This window comes from Empidonax traillii, unplaced genomic scaffold (genome assembly GCF_003031625.1).
Source record: "Empidonax traillii isolate 1590-97213 ecotype Southwest subspecies unplaced genomic scaffold, ASM303162v1 scaffold126:size1624879, whole genome shotgun sequence".
Taxonomy (NCBI): Eukaryota; Metazoa; Chordata; class Aves; order Passeriformes; family Tyrannidae; genus Empidonax; species Empidonax traillii.
Window position 1 is genome coordinate 192,221 of NW_020955319.1, and position 26,087 is coordinate 218,307.

At 40.4% G+C, this 26,087-nt stretch overlaps 1 protein-coding gene across 2 annotated transcripts; it reads right to left on the minus strand.

The window, feature by feature from the left end:
• Window positions 1-363: 363 nt before the first annotated feature.
• On the minus strand, window positions 364-26,087 carry YWHAZ (tyrosine 3-monooxygenase/tryptophan 5-monooxygenase activation protein zeta). 2 transcript variants are annotated; one of them, XM_027883485.1, is made up of 6 exons: window positions 25,968-26,087; window positions 23,460-23,763; window positions 8,630-8,753; window positions 4,982-5,145; window positions 4,793-4,888; window positions 364-1,417 (listed from the first exon to the last, which is right to left on the minus strand). In XM_027883485.1, exons 2-6 carry the CDS (start codon window positions 23,751-23,753, stop codon window positions 1,358-1,360), a joined length of 738 nt encoding a protein of 245 aa, XP_027739286.1. In that variant the 5' UTR covers window positions 23,754-23,763; window positions 25,968-26,087; the 3' UTR covers window positions 364-1,357. The 2 variants fall into 2 exon arrangements, with proteins under 2 accessions (XP_027739286.1, XP_027739285.1); XM_027883484.1 differs by lacking the exon at window positions 25,968-26,087 and adding an exon at window positions 24,820-24,952.

Consider the following 26,087-nt stretch of genomic DNA (forward strand, 5'->3'; position numbering starts at 1 on the left):
AGAGCCAACAACAGCACAACATGGGTTTCCATATAAACAGACCTATTCCAAAAGGTCAGCCCTTAAAGAACTTTGTCTGCCTTTTGCTCTAAGTCTGGGGATCATCCATGTTTGTTAAGGTATCTCCAGAGTTCCAGCTGTTCAGTCAGAAGGACACAGGCTTTTAAAAGTCGTAAACTAATTAGAGTAATCTTAAAATCAGGTATGAAGCATTCAATCTCAACTTCCCTGAAACTACCTAAATGCCTAAATGTGTATTCAGATTTTCCATAGTAAAAATATTTCCATATTGAACTTGTGTATAATATTGCCATTACTCTAAAAGGTGTGGGAAGACAGATGACATGAAATCTACACCAAAGGTAGTTGAAAAGTCCATTCATAAAACTTTTATTCCACTTACATCAACTTAATACACATGTTCTGAACAGTTATGCTTGGATTGTTCATGAAAATTTTATAAGACATTAAACAAAGCTAGCCATCATCTCAAGTTATTTCCCTGTTAACTATTTTTACAGCACATGCATGTTAGGCAAGTATCAAAAAAAAAATCACAAAAGCAAAAAACCTAAAAAAGTTAAATACATGGGTTTTTGTTTTACTGCTGTGCTCGATATACAGTGTCATTATGAATATCAAGCAATTCATTTTTACTGCATCTTTACTTGTACATTTGTTCTTAGGTTGCTTAAACCATTTAAATACAAATAAAATGTGTAGCAAAAATAATGAAAGCAACAGCAGGTAACTTTACAAATAATGGAATGTGAACCGTTTCTCTGTCCTTCTCTAGAGAAAGCTGACTGGGTTATCAAACTGTCTTAAGGAACACTTCAGCTGCAATCAAAGATGTACACTTGATTGGAATATTCCACAGATGTCACATGTTCACTTAACATGCAATATCTGTGGGACATCAGTTTATTCGCAGCCATGTGTGCTCCAGCTTTGAATATTCATGCTAACTACACCTGTGGCTGCAACATTGATTATCCCTTTTTTCCATCATGACAGACCAATATGCAAGCAGTCATCTTTGCCTGACATAGAAAGCTGTTTTAACACTGGCCTTGTGGGAAGCCACAATGTACCAAAAGTACTATGCCAAACATGTAAAACTTGTATAAAAATTTCACAACCCTATATTGGCCACCTCAGATGAAAACATTCCCCAAATGTTAACTGGCTCTATTCCCCTAGTATTAAACAAAACCACATGGGAAATATAGAAATCCAAATAGAAGTAACATAAACCTGTCAAATCGTAAACAAAAACTATTTGTGGGACAGCATGGATGACAAATGGTCTACTGTTTAAATTTCAGAATGAGGCAGACGAAAGTTGGAAGGCTGGTTAATTCTCCCCTCCTTCTCCTGCTTCGGCTTCATCTCCTTGGGTATCCGATGTCCACAACTGTTTGGGGAAAAAAAACAGAGTAAAATATGTAAGATATTAACACTTATGACTAAAAATTAATAAGGAATTGTTAGAATGAAGGCCTACGTCTTAAGTAAGTTCTCAGAGGTCCTACTAAGCACTGTGGAAAAAGAAAAAGCACACAGTAACATGAATGTGTTTCTTGGCTATTACAAAATGGAAATCCAATCCTAGGTGACACAACCCTACACTGTACTTCATGAGCAAGTCAATGAACAGTCAAAACCAAAGTCCCACACCCACAACATTCACTAAAATACAACTACAAGCAGGCAATAATCAGACCTACAGAACAGATAAATGCAAATCAGGAACTAACATAACTGGTTTCTCCTCAAGGAAGTTTTACACATCTTTCTGAAGGAAAAGCTTTGTTACAGGTGTCTCTCCACACCCAGTGCTACACTGATTTGTTACCTTTTCTTCAGAACAGGCATCTGAAGGTTTTTTCTGCTTTTTAAACAAAAACCACTTCACTGAAATCTCTATCCCTTGGTTATGTTCAGTTAGTTGTGCTCCCCTTTAGTGACTTTCAGAACACTGAGCTTCCAAACTTGGTGGGCAAGGCAAGGAGGGAAGAAAAATCAGGCTAAGCAAGCAGTATTCAAAAAATGTTATTTTCAGCTTCATAAAATCACACTAAGGAGCCATATATCACGATTAAGTACCAACTGAGGAAACCAAGCATCAGTTCCAGAGCAACACCCAGGGCAAAGACATTACTTTGGGAAGCAAGTATTTAGCCATGTGGCTGCTTCCAAACTATTACCCACCCAGTATGATTTGTATTCTCCCACTTTATGGAGTTAAAGCAGCATTAACCAAATCATTCAAGCTCTACAGCATAAGGTGGTAAGACATAAAACCAACTAATTCTCTCTCCACTGACAGTGCTATGCCACTAAGGTCTCATAAGACGCTTTCTTCTAAAAAAAATCCACCATCAGAAGCATTTTATCCTTTCTGGGAGCAGAAGGCAATAGAGAATCCCACACAAGATCAATAGTCTTGTTCTTGCTCTGAAGATCCACTCAATCTTTCTTGCTGAAGCCTTAAGCAACAAGTTCTTCTACTGGAGACAACAGCACACCAGTAGTATGGTTCTAGGCCTGCACTACTTTCTATACTACATTACTACATTAGTCCCAATTAACAGTTAGTAAGAACAGTTTTATCAGCATTTTATCAAAAGCTTCTATCCTAAATCCTCACCTCTAGAAAAGAGAATCACAGAGTCATTTAGGATGGAAAAGACCTTCAAGATCATTGAGTCCAACCACTAATACTGCCAAGTCCACCATTAAACCATGTCCCCAGGTGCCACATCTACAAATTCAAATACCTCCAGGGATGGTAACTCCACCATGGCCCTGGGCAGCCTGTTCCAATGCCTGACAACCCTTTCAGTGAAGAAAATTTTCCTCATGTCTAATCTAAACATACACACACCTTTATTCATAAAAAAAAAGGGCCTGACTGCTATGAAAGGGGGATTACCAACTTTACCAATTGAAAGTACAGTTTACCAAATCTGCTGGGGAAAAAAAAAAAAACAAACATCTTTAGGGGAAGGGATGCCTTTTATTTAATAGAAAGAAAGACAATTTTGTAGCAGAGCAAAGAAATTATCTAGCAATTCCAGTAAAAGAGATTTTCACAGGATACATTAAACACCCCTTTGAATGCTTCTCTGCCTTCAGTCTCCACTGAGAACGAACACGGACTCTTCTTCAGCCATACAAGACTCAAGGAAAAACAGAACCAACAACTGAAGAAAAGTGCTCCTGCACTGAACTGATCAACATGCTGAATCACCGTCAAAAGCCCACCTACCTCACAGACTGCAAGACTTGCATAACTGGAAAAACAGACCTTTTTTACATTTATGAAATTCACTGAAATCTTTGTCAGTCACACACGTATCAAAAGCTATTTTCTACCTCAAGAAGTTGTGGAAACACATAGAACCAGTGCACTCATACAGATCATGCTAAGCATTTAAGGCAAGACACATTATTCATTCAAGAATATGGAATCTTGCATCTCTTTACAGTTTTCTCCCTTATAATGGAAAGCTTACAAACTATCAGACCTACTACCGTTAACTCACACACTATGGGAGCTCAGTCCAACCTCTTCTCTGGTGTGAAACAATTTGCTTTCCAACTGCTACGACAAGCTTTACATTGTTTTTACTGGGAAGTCAGCAATTAAAGTCAGCCTCTATTCTCTGTTTCAATACTACTCATTCAGAGGACACCTCTTGAGCAACCCCACTCAAGGGGACAGTACACACAGACATTGAGAGCAATGCCAACCCTCTATCTGTCTCCAATACAGTGGTTGAGAAATCCCTTCCATTTGTTTTGTAAGCAACAACTGGAACAATCACAAGTAGTTTTTGCAGCAGTGTTAAGTTGCCATTCCAGAGGAAAAGGATCCAAGAAACAGGGAAATTAAACGTTAGACCCAAAAGCAGAAAAATACAGCCACTCCAGTTTTCCGCAACAGTACAATTTCTAGTTATGTTAAAAGCAGTATCACTATTTTGTAAAGTTATCTCTGATGTAAAGATACCTCTGACATCAGATGCACAGAGTTTTAACAAGGGGCTGCATGTGGCCACAAGAGGTGCTTATTTTTTCAGTTCTTGCTTGCAGCTCTTCTCCCCACAGACTGTGGAGTGAACAATGCCATTAACTTCTCTACTGCATGTTTGCTTACACTTAGTTTCATTTGCTTTAGATGTTTATCTTTGCCAGTCTTAAAGTTCAAAGTAGATTAAAAAATCCCGCACATAAGATTTTGATTACTCTGACAACTACAGACAGCTGTGAGTCCAAGGCGAAAAAAGGACTTTCCATTTCATCTTTACCAAAGTTAAAACCAAACAAAAAAGCTCAAACAACACGTTCTTAAGTGGACTTGTTAGTTTTGTTTGCTGTTTTCAGGTAGGATCTATTCCTTGCACATGCAATCACACAGAAAAAGCTATATGAAATTTGACATAAGTTTTGAAGAGGCAAATAAAACTATTCTCAAATGCTGTTTAATATGAGGTAGTAGGTTTTCTAGTCACAGTCCAGATTGCACCACTTAAACATGCTAGATTCCTTGAATAAAATATCCTGAAAAATATGGTCAGTTTGCTTTCTGTTAGAAAACCACGTTAGCAGGTAGACAAAAAATCCCAAAAAACTAGGCAGGAGAGAGACTTAGCTCAGAAACATAATGTACTGTAAACTTGTTTGTGAGTGATAAGACAGCTCCAGAGCCATGAACAAAAAGGACAACTCTGAGTGCCATGAAGACCAATCCTGCCATCAATATGCAAACTTTGATGATACTCACTGTCAAGTTGTCTCTCAGTAACTGCATTATTAGCGTGCTGTCTTTGTATGACTCTTCACTTAATGTATCAAGTTCAGCAATTGCTTCGTCAAAAGCCTAGTGTTATAAAAACAAACAACTCCATTAGCCATGCAACAAAAGGTTATGCAAATATTTTATATGGAATTTCCCCCCCTCCCCCAAACCTACCGTTTTTGCAAGGGAACAGGCTTTCTCCGGGGAATTGAGGATCTCATAATAAAACACGGAGAAGTTCAGAGCCAGACCTAATCTGATAGGATGTGTTGGTTGCATCTCCTTTTTACTGATTTCAAAAGCTTCTTGATATGCCTGTTGTGATTGCTCCACTATCCCTTTGGGGAAAAAACAAACACACACAAAAACCACAACAAGTAAGTAATTCACATACTGTATCCAGACATACAATCAGGACTGTGTTCATGCTTGCATGAACAAAGTGTATTAAGACTGAATGTTTGTTAATCAGCACTTTACCAAACAAGTTGCTATTTCATGAAAATTCTATTAAATTATATTTTCAAATTATTAAAAAAAGGGAAGTTGTCACTGACCAAATCACAGGTTTGAGTCTCTCCTTGCCACCCTGGGACTACTTTTATTTACGAATGTTTGCAGCAGTTTTGTAGCACTTGAGCAAGATAAAACCGACCACATCCCTGAAAATATGCAAACCCAAAGTTTTAACTACACACAGGTTTGACACAGTACCACAACAACTGCAATGCGTTTAAACACTGCCATGCATTAGATCCAAATTTTAGTCACAGGAAGCATTGGTGACCTTTGATTATCATGTTGAACCCTCTTCTTAAGTCATCTATGAGCTTCCATTCAAACTGCTTGGCAGAGATTGTGTGGCATACCTCAACCCAAATTAAATATATATTTTTAAAGGTTTCCAACACAGTTCTATTTCCAATGCAAATATAGAGAGCATTTTCACCTAATTTAAAAGTTCTAGTACTTTGAAGGGAGAAAAATTAACAATTTGGTCCCCCTTTTTTTTAGAGATTAATCTTTTATAACGCTTAATTGGTTCAGTTGTACAAGTTATAAACACTTGGTAGAAAAGAGCAACTACAAAGTGTACCCAAAGATCGAGGAACTCAACAGTTTCCATTCTCACTGAAGGCACTTGAACTTAGGAGCAAGCTCTGCCTGCACAAGTCAGAGATCAGGGCCCAATTCAGCCCACAAAGCTGGACTGTGCCCTTGATAGCTGCAGGGGTAAGGGAAGGGCTGGATCCTGAGCACAAAGGGGCAGTTGTTCCTGTGCTCTCACCATTGTTAACAGCATCTGGGAAAAAGGTGGGCAGGAAGTCATTCAATTCAGATGCAAAAGGACTCCAACCCTAACATTTCTGGATCAAACTAGCATGATCTCTGCAAGAGCACCAGTCAAAAATAAACGAACTTTAGGCTAAGGACTCAAATATATATCAGTATTTAAGTCAGAAGTCCTCAAACTCAGAGAACAACTGAATACCAATACTCAGGATGTCTATGTAATCTTTATCTGTTCACCTTTACGTATTCACAAAAATTAAGGCACCATATTCTTCTCTTCCATATGAAGAGTGAGGACACTCACTTCACAATTATTCAACACTTTTGTCCTCTCTACACTTATCACTAATAACAGAGTGCTGCAGCCCAGCTGCTGTAATACCTTGGAAGTGACCAGAAGTTAGTATATTACAGTTGAGAAGAAACAGGTCTACTGCAAGTTAAATTGATAAATAGTAAGAAATGTTTTCTCTTTTCATAAGGGAAAAGCCTTAGAAAATGGTGCTGTTTAAGAAAGGCAAACAAGGCAGCATGAAAAACAAGTAACTCTCAGGAATGAAGCTGAATTTTATTTTTCAGTAATTTTTCTTTGACATAACTTAAAAAAAAAAGCACTTTTCTTCTTATTTGAGAAAATAGTTACCTTTGGAGCAATGATTCAGGTAACTTAGTGCACAATTTGATGTATTCTACTAATTTTTAAGTCAGTCACACAGTATAAAGAAGTTTTTAACCTTGAATTCTTTAGAAAGTGCAGCTCCAAAGTTCAAGGCTAAAACAGGGTGAGGTACCTGCTTGACATCTCTGTCTGCTAGACTGCCAGAAGAAAACCCTAGGCGATAAAATAAACAATGTGGTTTATGAGGATAAAATTCCAACTCCTAGAGTTGGGAGCTTTATACTGTTGCTGTATTTACTGCAAAAGGTGAAAGAATACTGTCCAATTCAACAGCCATTATTTCATAAACAATACTTATCAACTGCTCTTCTTCAAGGTCACATAGCATACAGGAAAAGCCTGTGAGATGGAACACTGAGGGTGAGAGGGATAAATAAAAAAAATGGAAACCCACTAAAAACTGCTCAGCCAGGAGACTGGGTTAAATAAAAACAAAATTCAAAATCACTTTAAACAAAGATTTTCACAGTCTAATTTTAGAGCCTGTAACTTGATCCTCAACAGAAAAAGAAACTTGGGGGCTCAAAAAATTGTACCTCCTATGCATGTATATAGAGTTCACAGAAATTACTAAAAGGAAAACATAGTAACTCTGTAGCAGATCTAAAGTAGTGGTAACACATGAAATTCTGCAGTCACCAGGACTGTGTCAGCAGCATAAGAAGTTAAATTGAGCCCTATATACTACATACCAGTATCTTTGTGCAACACTATTATTCAGCATTCTGGGGAAACTGGGCTTGACCATGGGATTTGGATGTAACACGTGCCACTAAAGCACACACATCTATCCCCTTGAAATTATTCCATGTCTGTTTCCCCTCCATGCCCAACTCAATCCAGTCTCTGAAGTTGCGCAGACATCTTTCTGTGTCATACCAGGAGAATTTAAGACCTTGGGAGCAGCACAAGGCCACAGGGGCACCACATGTCCAACAGTTCCATGAGGAGCTGAGCAGATTGGGCACAGGGGCAGAATGGAACAGCAACAGCTGCACAGCTCGATGGCTCTCCAAAAACCCTGAGGGTCCCAAGCCTGCAAATTCAGACTGTTCACACTCTCCCAACCATCCCGGATTTCTGCAGACTGAGGGCAGAGCCAACAGAGTCTGTGAGATGCCAGGCTGGGCTCTGTGCTGCAGTGAGCTGCTCTTCAGGGCCCACTGCCACCAGTCCCAAACAGCAGTTAAGCCACCCAAACTGTTCAGTGCCTTATATTAACTTTTCTAACTAAACTCAGGTGAAGGCAACTTACTGCCATTATGGTATGCTGCTCACATGAAGATAAAAGAAACTTGAGGAAATGGAAGACTTTTGGATATTAAACTAACATGGTTACAGAAGAAATTTTCTTAACAGTAAAGATTAGTTTTATAATAATTTTCTCCTCCAGGTTGTTTCTAGTCTCTTTGATCACTGAACCTATGCAGACCTTTTTTATTCTGTAGAAATGCTAGAGAAATAGAACAGGTAAGTCTTCAAAAAGCTGTAAGACTACAAAAAGGTGAAAGACCCAACATTCAGCCAGAGAGAAGCAGCATAAATGTGAACTTTAGGGACAAACCAGATGCACGTATGCGTTAAGTTGGAGTTGATATCAAGATTTTGTGATTAAACACCTGTTCCCTACTTTGAACAGCAGGTATATGGAAATCTTTGTAACTCATTTGAAAGCCAGCAACTTATGACTTTTCTTCACAAAAATCTTCAGATTTCTTCTTCAAAAACGAGGCCTATTTCTAAAGAGATTTACATCCGAATCAGAACTATTCTAATTTTAGAGATCTCTCACTGCACTGCCATATGCAATCTAATTAGACAATATTTATCCACAAAATGATATACAGTACCTTTCTTGTCATCTCCAGCAGCAACCTCAGCCAAGTAACGGTAGTAGTCTCCTTTCATTTTCAAATAGAAAACTTTACTTTCTGCTTGCGAAGCATTAGGGATCAAGAACTTTTCCAACAGAGACTAAAACAGAAACAAAGAACACAGTGTTTTGAACATACATACTTTTACAGCATGCCGAACAAACAATTCAATTATATTTCAACCTATTTCAAAGTCAAGACACCTTTACTTTTTTCTTATTTTCTTCACATCCTACTTAGCATATTCAGCTAGAGAATGTGTTTTGGATTCCAATTCTAGACATATAAAAAGGAATGCTGCAGCCTGTGACTTGATGGGGAGAAGGCGGCTGTGTAAATTTAGCAGAAGAGTCTTATATGACCAAAGGAAGGGTTTCTATAAGCCATTATACAGACCCCTGACAAAAATAAGGTAGTCCATAGACTCTGAGCAGAGGGTACACCCTTGAAGAAAGTCTGCATCCACAAAAGACAATAAAAGGATTTGAAATATCAGCTGCCAAATCAGAGACCCGAGTATCTTACATACACAGGCAATAAATAAGCCACCTCAGCCCAGTTCCCATCAACTGGAACACTGTAGTGGCATCACCAGAAAAAAACTCCCAAGGTGAACCCATTATTCTTGAATTTCCAGACAGCTGACAATCTGACATTCAGCTCTATAGCACCTCTACCTGACTTTATGTGCTGCCCTAACAGGTATCTCCTCCATCTTCCAAACCAAAGGTAGCTCTCTGGAGTCACTTCACCAAATCCTCCCTGTGGGCTGACAATTAAGACCAGGTTTTTCTAGATTATTCTAACTGCTTATTAACACAGTAAGTTCCTAAATGAGGCAGTCATGTAATTTAGCAAGAGTTCTATTATGATGGGGAAAAAAAAAAAAAAAAGAAAAAATATCACTAGCTTCAAAAACGTTTAGTCAAATTAAGATACAAACTGGTCAAACTTTGTGCTATTGAGTGCTTGAAGTCAGACTCAGAAAGAAAAGCAGTTATTTGAAAATCAAAAATAAGTACAGAAGCACTACTGAATAGTCAGAATTAAATCAGAAGCTGTTACATTTACTTTGCTAAGGCTATGTAGAAAATAATTTTTTAAAAGGGGTTTTAGTGGGACTTTTGGGCATCTTCTTTTTCCAATAAATTAGATGACTGACGTTTTGGTTTTGCTTCACTTTTTTTAGCTCATATTTCCAATGATGCCACAGAAAGGGACAAACTAATACAGTTTCAACTGGAATGATGGCTGCTTTACAATACTTTCCTCTCAATAGCACCCAGCAAGTTAAACGAACATCTTAAAGGACATATTCCTGGAACAGGCACACCCTGGATACGGTAGGCTGCCACTATTCCACTGTGACACAGGCACATGTGGTACCTGCTCTGCTCAACAGGCCACCTATTAAGCTACAGAAAGCTACAGAAAAGTGCAACTCATAGGAAGAGTAAGAAGACTAAGTTCGGTCTTTGTTTTTGTTGCCTTTTTTCCCCTCAATAAAAGCACTAATTCATTTATATAAATAATGCCACAATAAAATAAAAACCTGTGAGCTGATACTCTCTACTGGCTTCAACATAGTGGATTTATTCAATCATCTTTAATATTAGACATTTGCAGTACTGTGGGGGTTGGCATATAACTTCATTTTATAACTGTGCTGGGAGACATTGAAAAATACTGCATGTCCTTGCTTCTCATCCGAATGACAGCAGAGACAATCCTTTGGCAACAGAAGGAACACAACACAAGCAAGTCAGCGGAAGTATTTTTATGGAGCCACTCAAAGGACTTGCTGTGCTACCTCATGCCAAAGGCACCCTTCTGGAGGGTGTACCACTATGTCACGAGAAGGGTTCAGAGCCACCTCTGTGCCCGTGAGGCTGGGACACATCGCAAGGACAGAAGGAATATGGGTCACACACCTCAGCTCTCTGTAACTACTTAGACACTCTGTCCTCACCATTAGAGAACTTGAAGGTTTGCAGCTATGATATTTTCATGAGTGCCAAGGAACTCCAACTTCAGTGATAACTGAAGGTTACCGGCTACTGAGAATAAGGCTCCTTATTAGTTTTTCTCTATAAGACTGCAATTAAGCCAGGTGTGTCAGTCTGCACCTACCCTTCTGGCACCATGGGGAGTTGCTCTCCTTCTATACCCTCCATTAATTGGTCAGACCAAAATATTTTCAGTGATTCTAGAAACAGAAGTTAATCATCACCCGTGTAGAAGGTCATTTGATTAAAAAGTCCAGTTCTACTCGCTCCTACATCAGCAACTGAATTTCAGACTTAAATTTCACTTAGGTCACAAATGAGGTGTTTACAAACGGAATGGGTGAACTGCACCAGTAGAGAGAGAAGAGGAAACAGAATTGTCTTCCTAATCAGACAGATACTAGCAGGGCAACAGCAGCTTGAACACTATAAACTTGTATTGAAAAAGTTCTAAAGCCATGTTGAATTTCAAAGACTGATCAACTGAGAAAATCTCTTTGATTCATCCAATATAGCCAACTATTTGAGCTCCAACTCAAAACTGTAGCTTGCTCATATCTAGATGAAAGAGTCTATTCTATACAAACAACACGTAGGACTGGCAGGCCACATATCTTCGAAAGAATTTTATTTATGCCAAATACTTCATAAACAGCAACAATAAAACCTTAAAGCAGATAAACATTTAAAAGCTAGCATGTGAAATTACTGAGAATTAGTCCATTTATTTCAGGATATATTTTCTTTTACTGGCATAAGTAAACACAGACCACTTGTTTAAAGTTAGTCTGAAGATTCAGGGTACAGTGATTTAGCCTAGAGAGTGGCTGTGAAAGTGCAACATGCATGGAGGTGGTGTGGCTATAGAAAACCAGACAGATAAGACAATGAAACTACTGACCTTTTAGAGTTCAATTACGGAAGAGAGCATAATCAAAGGCATAAGCAATCTAACACTTTGTTATCTGCCAACACATCAGCTTATGGGCAATACTGTTTATCATGTGGTTTTTTAAATAGCTTTAACTGCAAAGCTTCTCTGGAGGATACAATTGTTTTCATAAGGAGGAATATCTTGATATTTAAGTCCTATTGACGGGTTGTTTGTCCAAACCTTCCTTCTCCCTCCTTGACTAGATGATATGATAGTGTTTAGCAGCTGATCACCCCACAGGCCACTGAAGTGCTCACAGCTAGTCCAAGACCTGACCAAAAAGTGATCTGTAGTTACTAAAGTGATCTTGACCAGGGCAGTGCATGCAACACCCTGACAACTGCAGTCCATACAGCACGTGTATATTATAGCTACATGGGATGTAGTTAAGCCCTCATGCTCGTTCATGACCTTCCTGCTATCATACAAAATTCCCATCCAGTTTTTATATATAGTAATATGCACTAAGTACAACTCCACAGGTAGTTAATTACAGTGCCTTGATCAGCATCTGGTAGAAACAGTTTTTTAAACAAAACTAAACCACCTGAGTCCCCCAAACTACACATCAGTAGTTGTCAGAGCTTTTAATTCGACAGCAAGAATCTAACTGCTGTGAAACACACCATACTATTGAAGTCATCTAGGCAGATACAGCAGCATCTAAGTGCCCTTCTCAGCCAAAATCTGTAACAGCTTGTACAAGTGTTTCTAGCACCTCTTTTAAGTCTTTTCAAAAAGACCTACTAGAAAATTATTACTCTTCTTTTAAAAAAAAAGTATGTACTAAACCTGAATATCAAGCCTTTCAAATATTCTGGCTCTTCAAAGATCAGGCTTCAACACTTCACATCTGCAATTGTGGTTAGGACTAATTTAACAGCTTTCTGGTACTCTGGACTGGGAAACAAACACATCTGAAGTCAGGAGATGTAGGCTATGCTCACACATACCACTGACAAGAAATCTCACCCATGTGGTATGCTCCCTCACCCCCAGCAAGTATGTACTAGATAGAAGTCTGTGTCTTTAAAGGCACAACAGAAGCTGCCTGCACACAATTTGTATTATTCTACTGGAGAACTTCAATCCTGGCTATTTTAAACACTGAAGTGAAGATTCACTTTCTTCATTCTTACACACATTCTACTGGCAGAACAGGACACAGTCAACATGAGGCACAACAAATTTTGAGCCTGTTTTGATGAAAGTCTCTATGTACTTGTTCCTGTGGTTTTGCAAAATAAAGTCTGAAAGGTAAGAGTTATCAGACTTAGGAGTGTGAAGGAAGCCTACCAAGTAGTAACAAAAAATCCCAACACCTAACCCTCTCCTAGAAGTCTGTCTGCTTCTCACTGCAAGTGGACATGCTTCAGCTTGTCAAATTTTGGTGAGGACTTCAGTTGAAGACAGGAAGCCAACACAAAGACTTGAACAGTCCTTTCCTGACACCTGAAGCCTAAAACTACCCTCTTTCAAAAGCATTTGTGTGTCTGGCAAATGACTTGAGTGGGGCAGAATCTATTCCCAAATCCATCATAAGAGCATTAAAATAAATGCCTCAGTTTTGCTGTATTGCTTCCAGTTCTGTGCTTATTTCCCTTTAGGGAGAATGCTTGGTTTCAGTACATGTTATTGCCTAGAAACTTTAGTTAGTTACTAATGCACTTGAGGATTGCATCAACAGCTCACTTTTCTATGTTTCCCTCCTGGCAAACATGAGCAAAAGAATAGTCACCAGACTCTATGAAAAGCAGCAGTAAATGAGCGGGTAATACACAGTTAAAGTACTGAGGACAAGAAACTTGTTTTTAAATATAAAAAAATTAATTATTAAAATACCTAGTTGATTAAAAACTCTTGAACTACTGGAGAAACAAAAAGATACTGCTCTTGCACAAAAGAGCCAAGCTTCAGAACAGCAAAAATCCAAAAGAACACACTGACAAGCATTAGGTAATTTAAGCAGTATGAGTTTTTCTCAGGGATGACAAGGCAGGCCTTTTGCTTTCATGCAGTACTGAAAGACACCCGACATAGTAATGGCATTATTTCTAGTTCTGAGAACAAATTACACGTGAGTATTAGCTGAACTTCAACTTACTTGTCATCCATCCATGGTATACAACATAGAGATGAAAATGACATGGAAGAACTCTTGGTTTTTAAAGCATCAGGTGTACTGAGGTAGACATTCAAATTACTGACTTGGACCAGTGTTTTCAGGTACACACTTTGTGAGAAGAGCTACATGTACCTGGGTACGATGGAACCCACTAACCAACCGGCACAGTAACTGCAGCACGCTTCATTAAGCTATACTTTTACAGACTTCTGTTTTGATGACAAAGCTATTCAGGCAGGCCATCTGTGTCAGACAAGTTCAAGACACCTATTATTCCCATAAAAACCTAGTGAGTGATTTTCCATGCACGTGTTTTCTGCCTTGGCACAACAGTTAGGAAAGTTACTCAGGCTATAAAACATGTGCAATTAGCTGCACTGCACAGATTGGCACACACACTACTATGGGTTTAACCAAACCATTTGCAGCCAGTAATTTTATTTACACACTATATCTGAATTCTTGGAGGGAAGTGACAAATATTTGTATTTTTAAGAGGAATATATTTAGACAATCCCTTCCCAAATCCTGTTTTGAGACAGGCTTACTATGCTGCTCCTGATTGTAGTTCTACCCAAAGCTTGGGATAAGGGCTCTGCAACTGCTGCCTCGTGGGTGACCTCCAACCCCCTTGGGGCAAAACCAAAAGGACTGTTGTCAGCCTTCTACTCCAGCCAAAGGCAAGGCCTCCTGTTTGAAGTTAGCTACAGAATTCTCTCTACTCATTTGCTCACTAGAACAGGAATACAGAAAAATCTGTCAATATTAGCGGCTGCTGAGGCAGTGGAGATCTCACTGGTAAAACATCTGCTGAAGAAGGAAACAAGGCTGCTGCCTGTTTTCAGTACCAGTTCATTTTTCCTGTTTAATTAGCTGCCCACAGAAACAGTAGCAGAAGTTTGAGAAAGGTGACAAGGCTGGCTGGAAGAAATGAGGCAAGAAGGATGAGCCTCAGCATGGGAGGCATTCAGAATTTGGGAGAAAGGACCTTCAGGTGGCAGGGAGGAATTTAACTGTGGCTTTATACAACAGTGGGAAATGTGACATCCATGGAAACATGGGATTGGTAAGAGCAAGAAAAATATACACTTGATTAGCAGTTTTTCTGTTGTCAATCAGGTGAAGATCTAGAAAGGAAAAAACAGAGGAAATGAAGTCTAAGTAATAAGAGGATAACTGAAAAAAGGACTAAAAGGACTAACGGACAAAAGGGAATCCTGCATAACAGAAAGAATGTCAAGAAATTTTAGCTTATACATAAAAATACCACTAAAACGTCTAAATGTGTTTCTTCAGAAAAGAGAACAAAAGCAGCGCCACATATGGGAAGGCGGAAGAACACATGGAAGTAGAACACACTGAAAAATCACTCTCATGCTGACACATATGCTGGGGGATAGATACAAGTCAGTAAGAAGTAGGTTTATGCACAAAAATGCCTATGGGGCGACTGGAGGGAAGATACGGCACAGACACACCACTGGTGTGCAAAAAAGGAAGAGGACAGCAGAGACAATGAGGAGCAGCATCTCAGTTCACACTTTTACAGCCATACATACAACACTCCTTGCAGATTTGCCTTACCGTGTCCTTTATTAACTTGTTCCTTCTACCACTTTGCTTTCCGACTGGTATTTATGGCAAGGGAGACAAATGTGCTTAATATCAGGATGTACTCTTTGAGATTATTCAAAAGATCCTTCAAGTGTTTCATACCAATCATTACAGGTGTTTACCAAAGTATGCTTAACAAACATGACAGTGAAGGAACCAAATTCTGAAGCACAGGCAAAAATACTTCTCTAGTTTAGTAATCACCTCTGAGGAATCCCATACAAAAGGCAGCAGCCAATAAGACACTTAATAGAAAAATATTAGGAATAAAGTCTTTAATTTGTTAAGGCATTGCTATAGACATTAATAAACAGTTTCTGCTGAGGATCAAAGTCAATATGCAATTTTTATCTGTGCCTTTTTTTTTTTGGCATCACCTCATTTAACTATTTCTTGAATATTGTGGACTTACAACAAAATAGAATGGTGCCAGATGCATTGATCATTATTCTTTTCAGAACATCCTCCGCGAAACCTGAGATAATACAAAATGGAAACCAACTGAGTTGGATGAGAATTTCTGCTTCAGAGATAGGTCTAAGCAGCAGCTACTGTGGCTGTACTCCGAACCAGAACACATTCTAGTTGTCTGAAGACTCTATAGTTTCGGTCTCTGAAGAAATACTAATAAAACCACCCATAAATATGGTGTAACATTTATTTCTGCTAAGAAATAGAAGCAGGAACCATTTATCTTTAGCACTTTGCACTATGAGCAGATCTGAAACCTGAAGCAGAACATGTATCTGTTAAGGATTCACTATAGCATACAATGTTAATAAAAGCGTTTTATTAGGAACAATGCCCTTTTAACAATGTAAACCTATTCTGTACTAGGAGAAACCAACCAGTTAAGAGATCAGATTACTTTTGTTAAATCTCTTGTAACCTGCATAATCACTAAAGGTAACATGCAGGAAAAAACCCAACCACAACAAAAAGCAACCCACAACTGTTCTCTGCCTCACGAGCTGCATTACAGTATCACAGAAACAACGAAGTTGGAAAAGACCTCTGAGACCACCAAGTCCAACCTACAGATCACAGAGTCCAACCTACTATATCTGACAAAAAAATTTACGAATTTACTGTTCATCTCAGCAGCAACATGACTTATTATTACTTCTCATTTGAAGAGGCACTGCCAATCTTCTGTCAGATTTCAAGAAAATTTAGTAACTACACAAAAACTGACATTCATTTAAAAAAAACCAAACCACATCAAATTTAAAAAAATAATCACATTCTTAATTCTCTCAATCAATTTTAATACCACAAGCTTTCTCAAACTTTTTCAAAATGGCAGTCAACTACTGCCTGAACAGACAACCAGCTTCAGAGCCAGGAGCCACTGTGTCTGCCTCCAGCAAAGAACAAGTAAAGTGTTTGAGAACCCGTTTCAGAAACATGAACTTCTGTCACATGCTCAGTAACGAGACAGAAGTTTCCAGATAAAACCAGAGATAGTGCAGCACAGTGTACATCTGTTTGTGCAGATGTACAGAGACAATGCACTAACTCTGCTCATATTCTAAATTTTGTATTTCTACCACTTGTGGCTTTCATAGGCACCAGCAGAAGCTGGTATCTTAACAATGCAGTGTTTCTGCTCTTAACTGTCTTGTAACCAACCAGTGAAACAAATACACTTAGTAGTTCACAAATTACAAGTACACTCAGTGAAGTTTTTCCTTCAACAGTACAGAAGGAGAATAGTATCTGTCACCGGTACTAAACTGATCAACTGATTTTATTTTGCCATTTAGAGCTGCCTATCCACAGTAGGTACATAAAGTACTTGAACAATGAACGCTGCTGTCAAATAAAGCAAGTTGTCACTTCAATGCTTTTGAGCAGTATAAGCACTATGTATTCTTTTATTGTAAATCAAAGCCAATTACTAAACATTAATGCCAAATGAAATTAATACAGCAGGATAGTGGTTATAAAAGATTTTTTTCTATTTCCAATGAATGCAAGAGGATGTAGATACATGTATATATGAGTGTACACATGTGTGAGCACAGCTAATGTACATATCAGAGGTAACTGCATTTATGCAGAGCACCTTAGCTGGTTTCCTGATAAATGGGTGCAGTAAACACAGGTATCAACACCATGGATACTCTTCTTGCTAAGATTAGAATAAATAAAAAACAACACAAGTCATCTCATATGTCAACTGATCCATGAGTTGTATTTTAATTATCAAAGATTCAACAGTTTTTCCACAGTCTAATTGCCTAAAAAAAGTAAAGCAAATTGCTCTAGCTTAGGCAATGCTTTCACTGTAGGAAAGAAAAAACCCCAAAACCTACAACCCAACCCAAACTAAAAACCCAACAGCCAAAAAAAACCCCTGAAGGGTGTAGCTACAACTAGGGAAATGATTAAAGGATTAACAAAGTGAAATCATGAGGTTGATGCAAATTGCCTCAGCCTCCTACCTCCAATATATGTGAGCAATTATACCAACCAAGCCCTAACTGAAAAAGCCAGACTTGGGAGAGTTAATCAAAAGCTTAAATTATAACCACCCTTGGAAGTTACCAAACCCTGGTTATGTTTTGCTCTGCAGTATATAGAAGTTCATTCAGAGAATCATTTGTGAACCAGAAGTACAGACGTATTTTCGCATGTGCCACTAATCCATTACCAACTACCAACTTTTAATGCAAATTTTACCAACTTGAGATGACATCTTGAGTTCTACATCCAGGTTTGAGCTCCACAGCACAAAAAAGACATAGATATACTGAAGCAAGTCCAGTAGAGGCCACCAGTATGATTATGGGGTGGAGCACATCATGTACAAGGCAAGGCTGAGAGAGATAGGTTTCTTCAGCCAAGAGAAGACCAGCAGATCTTACTGCCATATACAGCTGTCTAAAGAAGATGGAGCCAGACTCTTTCTTGAGTTCTACAGGGGAACAATGAGAGGCAGCAGACAAACTGGAACATGAGAAGTTCTGATTTACACGTGAGGTTAATTTTTTTTCTTTTAACAATAAATATGACCCAATATTACGACAGGCTGCCCAGAGAGGCTGTGAAATATCCCCACTTGAAGATATTAAAAATTTGACTGACAAGGCCTTGAGCAAAGTGATCAAAGTGGAGCTGATCTGAGCAGAGTCAAACTTAATGACCTCCCTTTCAACCGAAATTATTTTGGGCACCTAACTCTTAGATTTCAACAAAATATCCACCCTCCTTCTGTGATTGACATTTTGCGAATAGAAATTTATACAAATGCCTCCTCTTCTTTTCCGAAAAAAGGATACAGATCTCAAAGAGAGAAACAAAGTGCAGTCAAAAATAAAAAATTAAGCAAGCCTGAAGGAGTCACAGTAGTGAAGGTAGTAATTTTCAGTCAGAACACTCAATTTTCTGTTAGTATGAGATACTGTCACAGCAAAGTTGTATGGTATGGTCAGTCACTCAAGCTCATAAGCAATCTATTCACTTGCCCATTAGCACCATTCTATAGATTAGCTCTAACCACGAGGAGGGCACAATGAACATACAATGGCTGAGTTTTAAAAAAACAATTCACACATGTGCATGTCAAAATGCATATGACTTCCTATAGGAGAAAACTAGATTTTCTAACCCTGTCATTAAGAATTTAATATTAGACAGGTTTTATAGATGTTAACATAGTAACCTATTAAGTGCTGGCAGCAACTAGAAAGTAGTCCCACAGTAATTTGAGAATGATGGTAATAGGCATTAATTCTGTGGTATGTTCTTTAAAAAGCCATTTAGATGCATTCTGAATGGAATTACACCCCCTCCCCCAGTGAACTGCAGCCGCATGGCAGGTCACTAAACCTTCTCCTACTACCCCTCTCAACAACAGGCATAAGAAAGAAATGCAAACCTCAATCACTAATCTGAAATATAACTGCAACTTCTCACAATTACCACTTCTAACAAGTGAAGCATCCATAACAAGCACAAAGAAATCTCAAGAGTAACAGCACACAAGGAATACCATTTTATGCTTCTGAGCATCAAATTAAGAAGACATAACGTAGTGAAGAAAGCAGTAATTTCATTTTATTGGAGGGTCCTGAACAACACCATTAATCTGTAGCTTTTCTGGTAGGGGGAGGGAGGGGGGAAGAGGTGCTGAGTTGCACCTACGTGCAACAGTAACTCCATAACTGAAGGCCAGCCAAGGTTCCAGGAACCTAAATAACTAAAAAGGGAAAAGAAACAGCAAAACAGAGTGCTTGGGCACTGCTAGTGAAGAAATTTACTCAGGGTATGACTGTGGTGGAACCTATGGGAGGAAGTGATCTCACCCAAAGACTGAGCGTGGGGTAAGAACAGGGGAATTGTCACATACCATGCATTTGGACATGCGGGGACTGCTGTGGTATGTGCCAGCCTAGGGAAGAGAGTGCAACTGTCCAGAATTACATTCCTACTAAAGTGAAGGGAGCCAGTCATGTTTTCCATTATTAGTTTATGTTTAACTCACGTCAGAGACTACCTGAAAGCTACTAACGCTCCTGGGAACTTCTAACATGCAAGCAATATGGGGTGTTAGCTATTCAAAGACCTCTCCATACATTCTTCTCTGTATTTCAGAACCCTCATTAGCTGAAAAATTCATCTTACTACTTACAGATTTAATTTTAATCACTTCAGTTCCAGCTCAGTTTTCTACAAACGGCAAAAAGCATTTTGAAGAAAATCCACACCTGTTATGCTAATGATGATTTTTGTTACGTAAATAATAAAATATGATTATAGATCATTATAGTGGTACTTTAGACAGACCCTCCCTTCTAACACAGAAGCTGAAACAGGATGTAAAGCAAACACTTAGGTAACATGAGGAAAAGCACTTAAGTAAAAGCTTAATTTCCTCTATCAATTCGAAAGTTCTGAGGCTGGAAATTTTTCATAGTACTCAAGTACTTTTAAGATGCTCAAGTATGGGAATGTACTTCCTTACACACATGATATTACTCTTGAAGAAGTCAAAAATTCAGTCTTTATTGCTACAGTGCAAGGACCTTGTACTATGTACCACATGTCGCAATTATTTGCAGTTTGCCAGCACCACCAGGCCAACTCCAGACTAGAGTTGTTATATTATACCTTAATATACTTCTACATATAAATGACAGAATTGGTGCTGGAACGAGAGATTTTAGGTGTCTCTTCTTGGTACAGCAGCACTCTGAGGCTGCAGCAAACAAGGGGATGAGTTCAGCTCTTTGCAGAGCTGTAGAGGTACTCCACAGCAGGTTCGAAGTGGCAAGGATGCAGATGCTGGCTTTTCCTGTTGCAAAGTCAGTGTAAAGGAGAAAAATAAATCGTTAGGCCTGAGCCACATAACCACTAAAACCTTTATCATTGGGCCCAATAGTGATGAATCAAGAACAGTAAGTCCATCATTAACTGCTCTTATTCACTCTAGAAATTAGCAGAAGAATTGGAAAAAGAACCCAGGCAGAGCTGAGTATACTCAGCATCTATGTGATTAGAGGAGCTATTTCTTCCAAAACACTAGTGATTTGATTCCAACAAACCACAGAGGGAAAAGAATGAAAAGCTGCAGAGGAGCCAGGTTTGGCCACACTCTTCTAGTCACAAACACATTCTCTTAATTGGTCTCCTCCTTCAACACTGAAGTTAGAACTCCAGTCACACTCCGCTGTGACGTAACACCCCAGGGCATTAAATATTACTTAAGAGCCTAGCAGACAACTGAAGACACAACATCAGCTCCAACAGATTCACAGCCTCAATAAAGATAGAAAAGTTGCCAAGCCGCCTTTGTACCCTAATTGATAATGTTAAAAACTCTGAAAGTTTAACACTTGAGGTCTTATTAATTAATGGCATACTTCACACCAGTCAAGATTTGGTACGCCTTGTTTTTCACTTCTGTAAACAGTTATAGACTTGATTATGCTGCAGAAGAATTACAGAAATCTTCTAAAACAAAAAAAACCCCAACAAACCAAAACCCAAACCCCAGTTCAACATTTGCATGTAGCATTGTGCAGTCTCCTGTTCATAATAAACTACTACATGTTACCAGATTTTTTTTCTCTGTTAAAGCAAAGTGGATGTTTAATAAAGCAATATGGTCAGTCATGTTTCTAGGTAAGAACGTATGTAAACAAGATACTCAAAGAAAGAAAACAAGAATATATTTTTAACTATTTTTTCAATGTAGTTGGCAACATCACAGGTAGCATATGCTATTTGAAAGCATTTTTAAATCCTGTCCTTTGAATACAAGTTTTAATTTTTTCCTTTTTAAACTCAAGTCTAAAAATGTACTTTTATTACTGCTAATCACTGCTTAAGGCATTGTTTCTTCTGGACAGTAATTTTTCCTTAACCTATTAAGAAAAATTGGACTGGCAACATTAAAGATTAGTCAGTCATTAGTTTCCTAAAAATAGTAACATGTCAAAGAATAATAACTTCTTTGAATAATGAATGTATCTCTCAATAACACAAAGAGAAATTCAAATCCATTTTGAGATTCAGAAGATTTAACAAGATTCCCCACCCTATGACTTCTCTCCCAGACACTCTAGTTGGTTGTGGCAAACTCAAAAGCTGGGTTTTTGGTTTTTGAATTTAGCAAGCACAATAAAAGCTAGTTTCACCTCAGTCTGGTTTCCATGATCAGACAAAGAGTTAATTGTAAACACTAAATTCTTATAAGATTTCTAAGCCCACAGACTTAATTAAAATGATTTCTTAAACCCAAACGTAGTTTACAAAAGAATTTCAGGTAACTCTGAACCGAAAGCATCCACTCCCCAGGACTTTCCCATTAATAAAATAATTAAAGAAATAACAAACAATTAGAATGCCAGATTTGGATCCTTATTTCCTTGCCTTGAATAGATGAGCCACCACTTTACAACACAAGAACCCAGTAAACCAGTTCTTTCCCATGAGTAAGTTTGGCATTTCTATTTTCATAGTGGAAGTTTAGGAATTATCCTCAGACAAGATAACAAAACATAAAAAATCCAGTGTGTTACAATAACCATAGCAGCCAGCCTACATTGGAAGACAAGACTCAGAGTTATTCATGCTGACTCTTCCATACCCTGGGAGAACCAATCTCCTAGAAGCTCTCACTGCCCATGCCATTTGGTTATCTCACACATCCAAGCAAAATTTATGCTACTCATTGATCTTAATTTTCATTTGAGATCAGATCTTCAAGCACATTACTTGGCTATTTAACACTTCCCTCGTATCACATGTCATTCTGTCACCTCTGGGTACATGATCCCTTGTCCCATATGGGGTGACACACCAGCAGGGTCCACAGTCCAGTGGACAACTCTATTGCTGACAGTTGAACCTCTACCTCATGAGTGGTCTCAGGACTGAACAGCAGCTCACTGAGTGCTCACTGAAGCATCACAGGCATATGCAGTTGGAAAAACCCGACAATCTGGAATAAGCACTTGGAAGAGGTTCGGATTTCATAAACCAGCCTCCCAATGAAAATACAAGGTTGCTTTCCAGGTACATGCACATTTTATCATAACTACAAGCCACAGAAAATGTCTAACTTGAACACTCTTTTAGTGTGCTACTAAAAATTAAGTTTAAGAGTGTATCACAGCATTTCTACTGCCTCTTCCTGCAGACAATTTTCTGCATGGCTGAGTCATAACTAACATTACATCATCTTACCCAGGGAGGGGCACAATTTCCGTAGAGTAAAAACCACCTCTTACAACTAGAGCAGTATATAAAAGTAGCAGAAATCAAAGTGATCTAGGATACAAATACATTGAGGGGGAAAGGTGGAGGAGAAAACCCCAAACTAAACCTACATCCAGTTCAATTTCAGAGAAATATACTGACTTTTCATAACTATTACTTTCCATACAATAATGTTTCAACATGTGTCCAAATTCATTAGCATTCCTAACTATAATTTGTATATAAATAATCAGTACGTTTAGAAGGAAAGACAAGTCAGACTTTTTTAAACCCTGTCCTTCAGAAATAGCATAGGAGACCACAGCTTTACTGACAGGGTAGAAATAGTCCCAGAGGGCCCAACACCATGTACTCTGCAACTGTAAGTAAAAATGGATCAACAGTTTCATTATTTCTCACCAGCACATCATTGCAGATGTCTCTTAGCTCAGTCTCAATTTTCTCTCTGTATTCTCGAGCCATCTGCTGTTTTTTCTCAGCGCCTTCCGTCTTTTGTTCAATACTTGAGACGACTCTCCAAGATGACCTACGGGCTCCTACAACATTTTTATAGGCAACAGAGAGAAGATTCCTCTCTTCATTGGACAACTCAGCTCCTTGCTCAGTCACAGACTTCATGCAACTTGCCATGTCATCATATCTTTCAGCCTGCTCAGCCAGTTTGGCTTTCTGCACCAGCTCATTTTTATCCATGGTGATATTTCTGAAGAGGAAAAATAGTGAGGCATTATTCAGACACTGATCAAGCACAAAGGTGTTTTAACTTCATGTGCAGAGTAGTTTGGAACTGTAAGAGGTACAACTGAAATCCAAAATACAAGGCATACAAGCAGCACTCAATGCTCAAACACGTGAATATATGAAGAGTTAAAAGTCACTGCTTTGTCCTGAAAAACCTTTAACTTTTAAAAGTATGTTATTTTAACAAACACAAGCAAAAACATCCAAAGGTGATCTGAAAGCAAATCATTCCTATCTTATGCACACAAAATAATCCTAATTATTTGCCATCACTCTCTCATAAGATTACATTCCAGTTACAGTATCAACTGCTTTAAATTATCAATAAAACAAAATTAACTAAGAAAATCCAATATTAAGCTTTTCACAGGAGAACATCAAATAAAGGCTGAACAAACAGTACCAGGCAGCATTCTGAACCTTAACAGATTCATACAGTTACAGGCAGAAAGACTTGGCACAGAGATCTGCAAATCAAATCTCACACTGGATGTTCAAAAGTCAGAATGCACTAAATATCTAAATTTCAAGGCATACACCCTTAACTCCCTTTCCCAAAATGGGAATCCCCATTATGGGACGTTCTGTGCCAGGTATTGCTGCTCTGTCTGAGCAACTGTGCTTTTAGGAACAAACAAAAAAATTTACTATTTAAAAATATTACTTCAACATCGGTATTTCAGGTAGTGCGACCTGGCTGAGATGCTTCATAGCTTGTATCTTACCACCACTTAAAAAAATAAAAATCAAGCTCTGCTGAACAGAGGTATGGGGAAATTTCTCTTGGTACAGCAGGAAAAATACACTCCTCCCTCACCCCTCATCCTTCTACGTATCATGACTTAAATAATTTTGAGGAACCAGCAATAAGCTTTAGGATACACCCTCCTTTAAACTTTGACATGATTACTAAAACATGAAACAATTTGGGACATGAATGCTTTACTTATTTCTATATGTTCCACAGCCCCCAACCCTGCATCTTCATTTTTAACCGTTAACATTTTTGCCTTTTTACCAGAAACAATAGGAAGGCTATCCCGTCTTTGGGAATAAATGAAGCACAATTTAGCATTCCAGGTGACTGCAAGTTTTAGTAGATCCTATTCCCGACACGGGGGCACAAACGCAGGATTCGGCTGCAGGTGCGCGTCGAGAACTTGCGGGCACCGCGCACGGCGGGGTTAAGGAGCCATTTTAAAGCAGGGGTTTGGCGATAGTTATTTACCACTCGGCGTGACCGGAGCGAGCGCGGTCAGAACGCCGGCCCCGCCACCAGCTCTCGGGGCACCGCGGGCTGCCGGGCAGCATCCCCGGGCGGCCGCGTCCCGGAGCCGCCCCCGCGGGCTAGGCGCTGCCACGGCCCCGGCACAGCGAGCGCGGTGACAGCAGAAAATGGAGCGGCCCGGGGGCGGGCGGAGCGGAGGGCGGGGCGGGCGGGCGGCCCCGGGGCGCTGCGGCCGCCCCGCCCTCCCTCCCTCCTTCCTTCCCCGCGCCGCGCCCGCCGCCTTTGTCACGGCGGGTGGGCGCCCGAGCCCGGCCCGCCCCAATCCCGCTCCCCTCCGCCCCGCGCCCCCGGGGGAGGATGCCGCGTCCCCGCCCCGGGCGAGGGGAAGCCCACGGGTCCAACCCCGGGGGACTCGGGGGGGTGGGGGAGGAGGAGCCCCCTCCAGTCCCGGGGGAGCCGCCGCTCCCGCCCGGACCCCTCGGCCGGGGTGGGGAGGGGGAAGATGGGCGGGGGCGGGGGGGCTGGGCGGAGGGAAGGCAGCGAGCGCTGCCGGGGGGCGGCCGCGGCTGCGGTTCTTCCGCGCCCGGGCAGCGCTCCCGGCGGGAGACCACACCCGGCAGCGCCCGCCGCCCGCACCGGCCCCCGCCCGGCGGGGGCGGCGCTCCCTCACCCTGCTCGCGGGGCCGCCACGAGCGGGGGCCTCACCTGCCGCCCCCTCCGCCCATTCTTCCTCCCTCTTCGTTCCCCCCCCCCCCCAATCCCCGGTGCGGAGAGGCCCCGTGCAGCGGCCCCCGCGCCCCGCTCCCTCCCCGCGGAGCCGCCCCGGGCAAAGCGGGGGGGGGAGCAGGGCGGGCTGGGCGCTGCCCGCCGGCCGCCCCGCTCGGCGCCCCCGTCCCGCCGTGTGCGGGGGGGCCGTCCCCGGGCGGCGGCCCCGTTACCTGTGCACGGCAGGCGGGCGGGCGGGAGCGCGGCGGGCGCGGGTGCGTCGGAGCGGGCGGGCGGCCGGCGCGGACTGTGCGGCTCTGGCGCTCGCGGCGCTGCAGCCTCGCTCCCTCCCT

Coding starts and splice junctions, on each gene's coding strand:
- YWHAZ (XM_027883485.1), bottom strand. CDS start 23,753: ATGGATAAAAATGAGCTGGTGCAGAAAGCCAAACTGGCTGAGCAGGCT. Junction 5,146..8,629: donor TGCTGGAGATGACAAGAAAG/GTACTGTATATC, acceptor TTTTCCCCAAAG/GGATAGTGGAGCAATCACAA. Junction 4,889..4,981: donor CCTGTTCCCTTGCAAAAACG/GTAGGTTTGGGG, acceptor TTATAACACTAG/GCTTTTGACGAAGCAATTGC.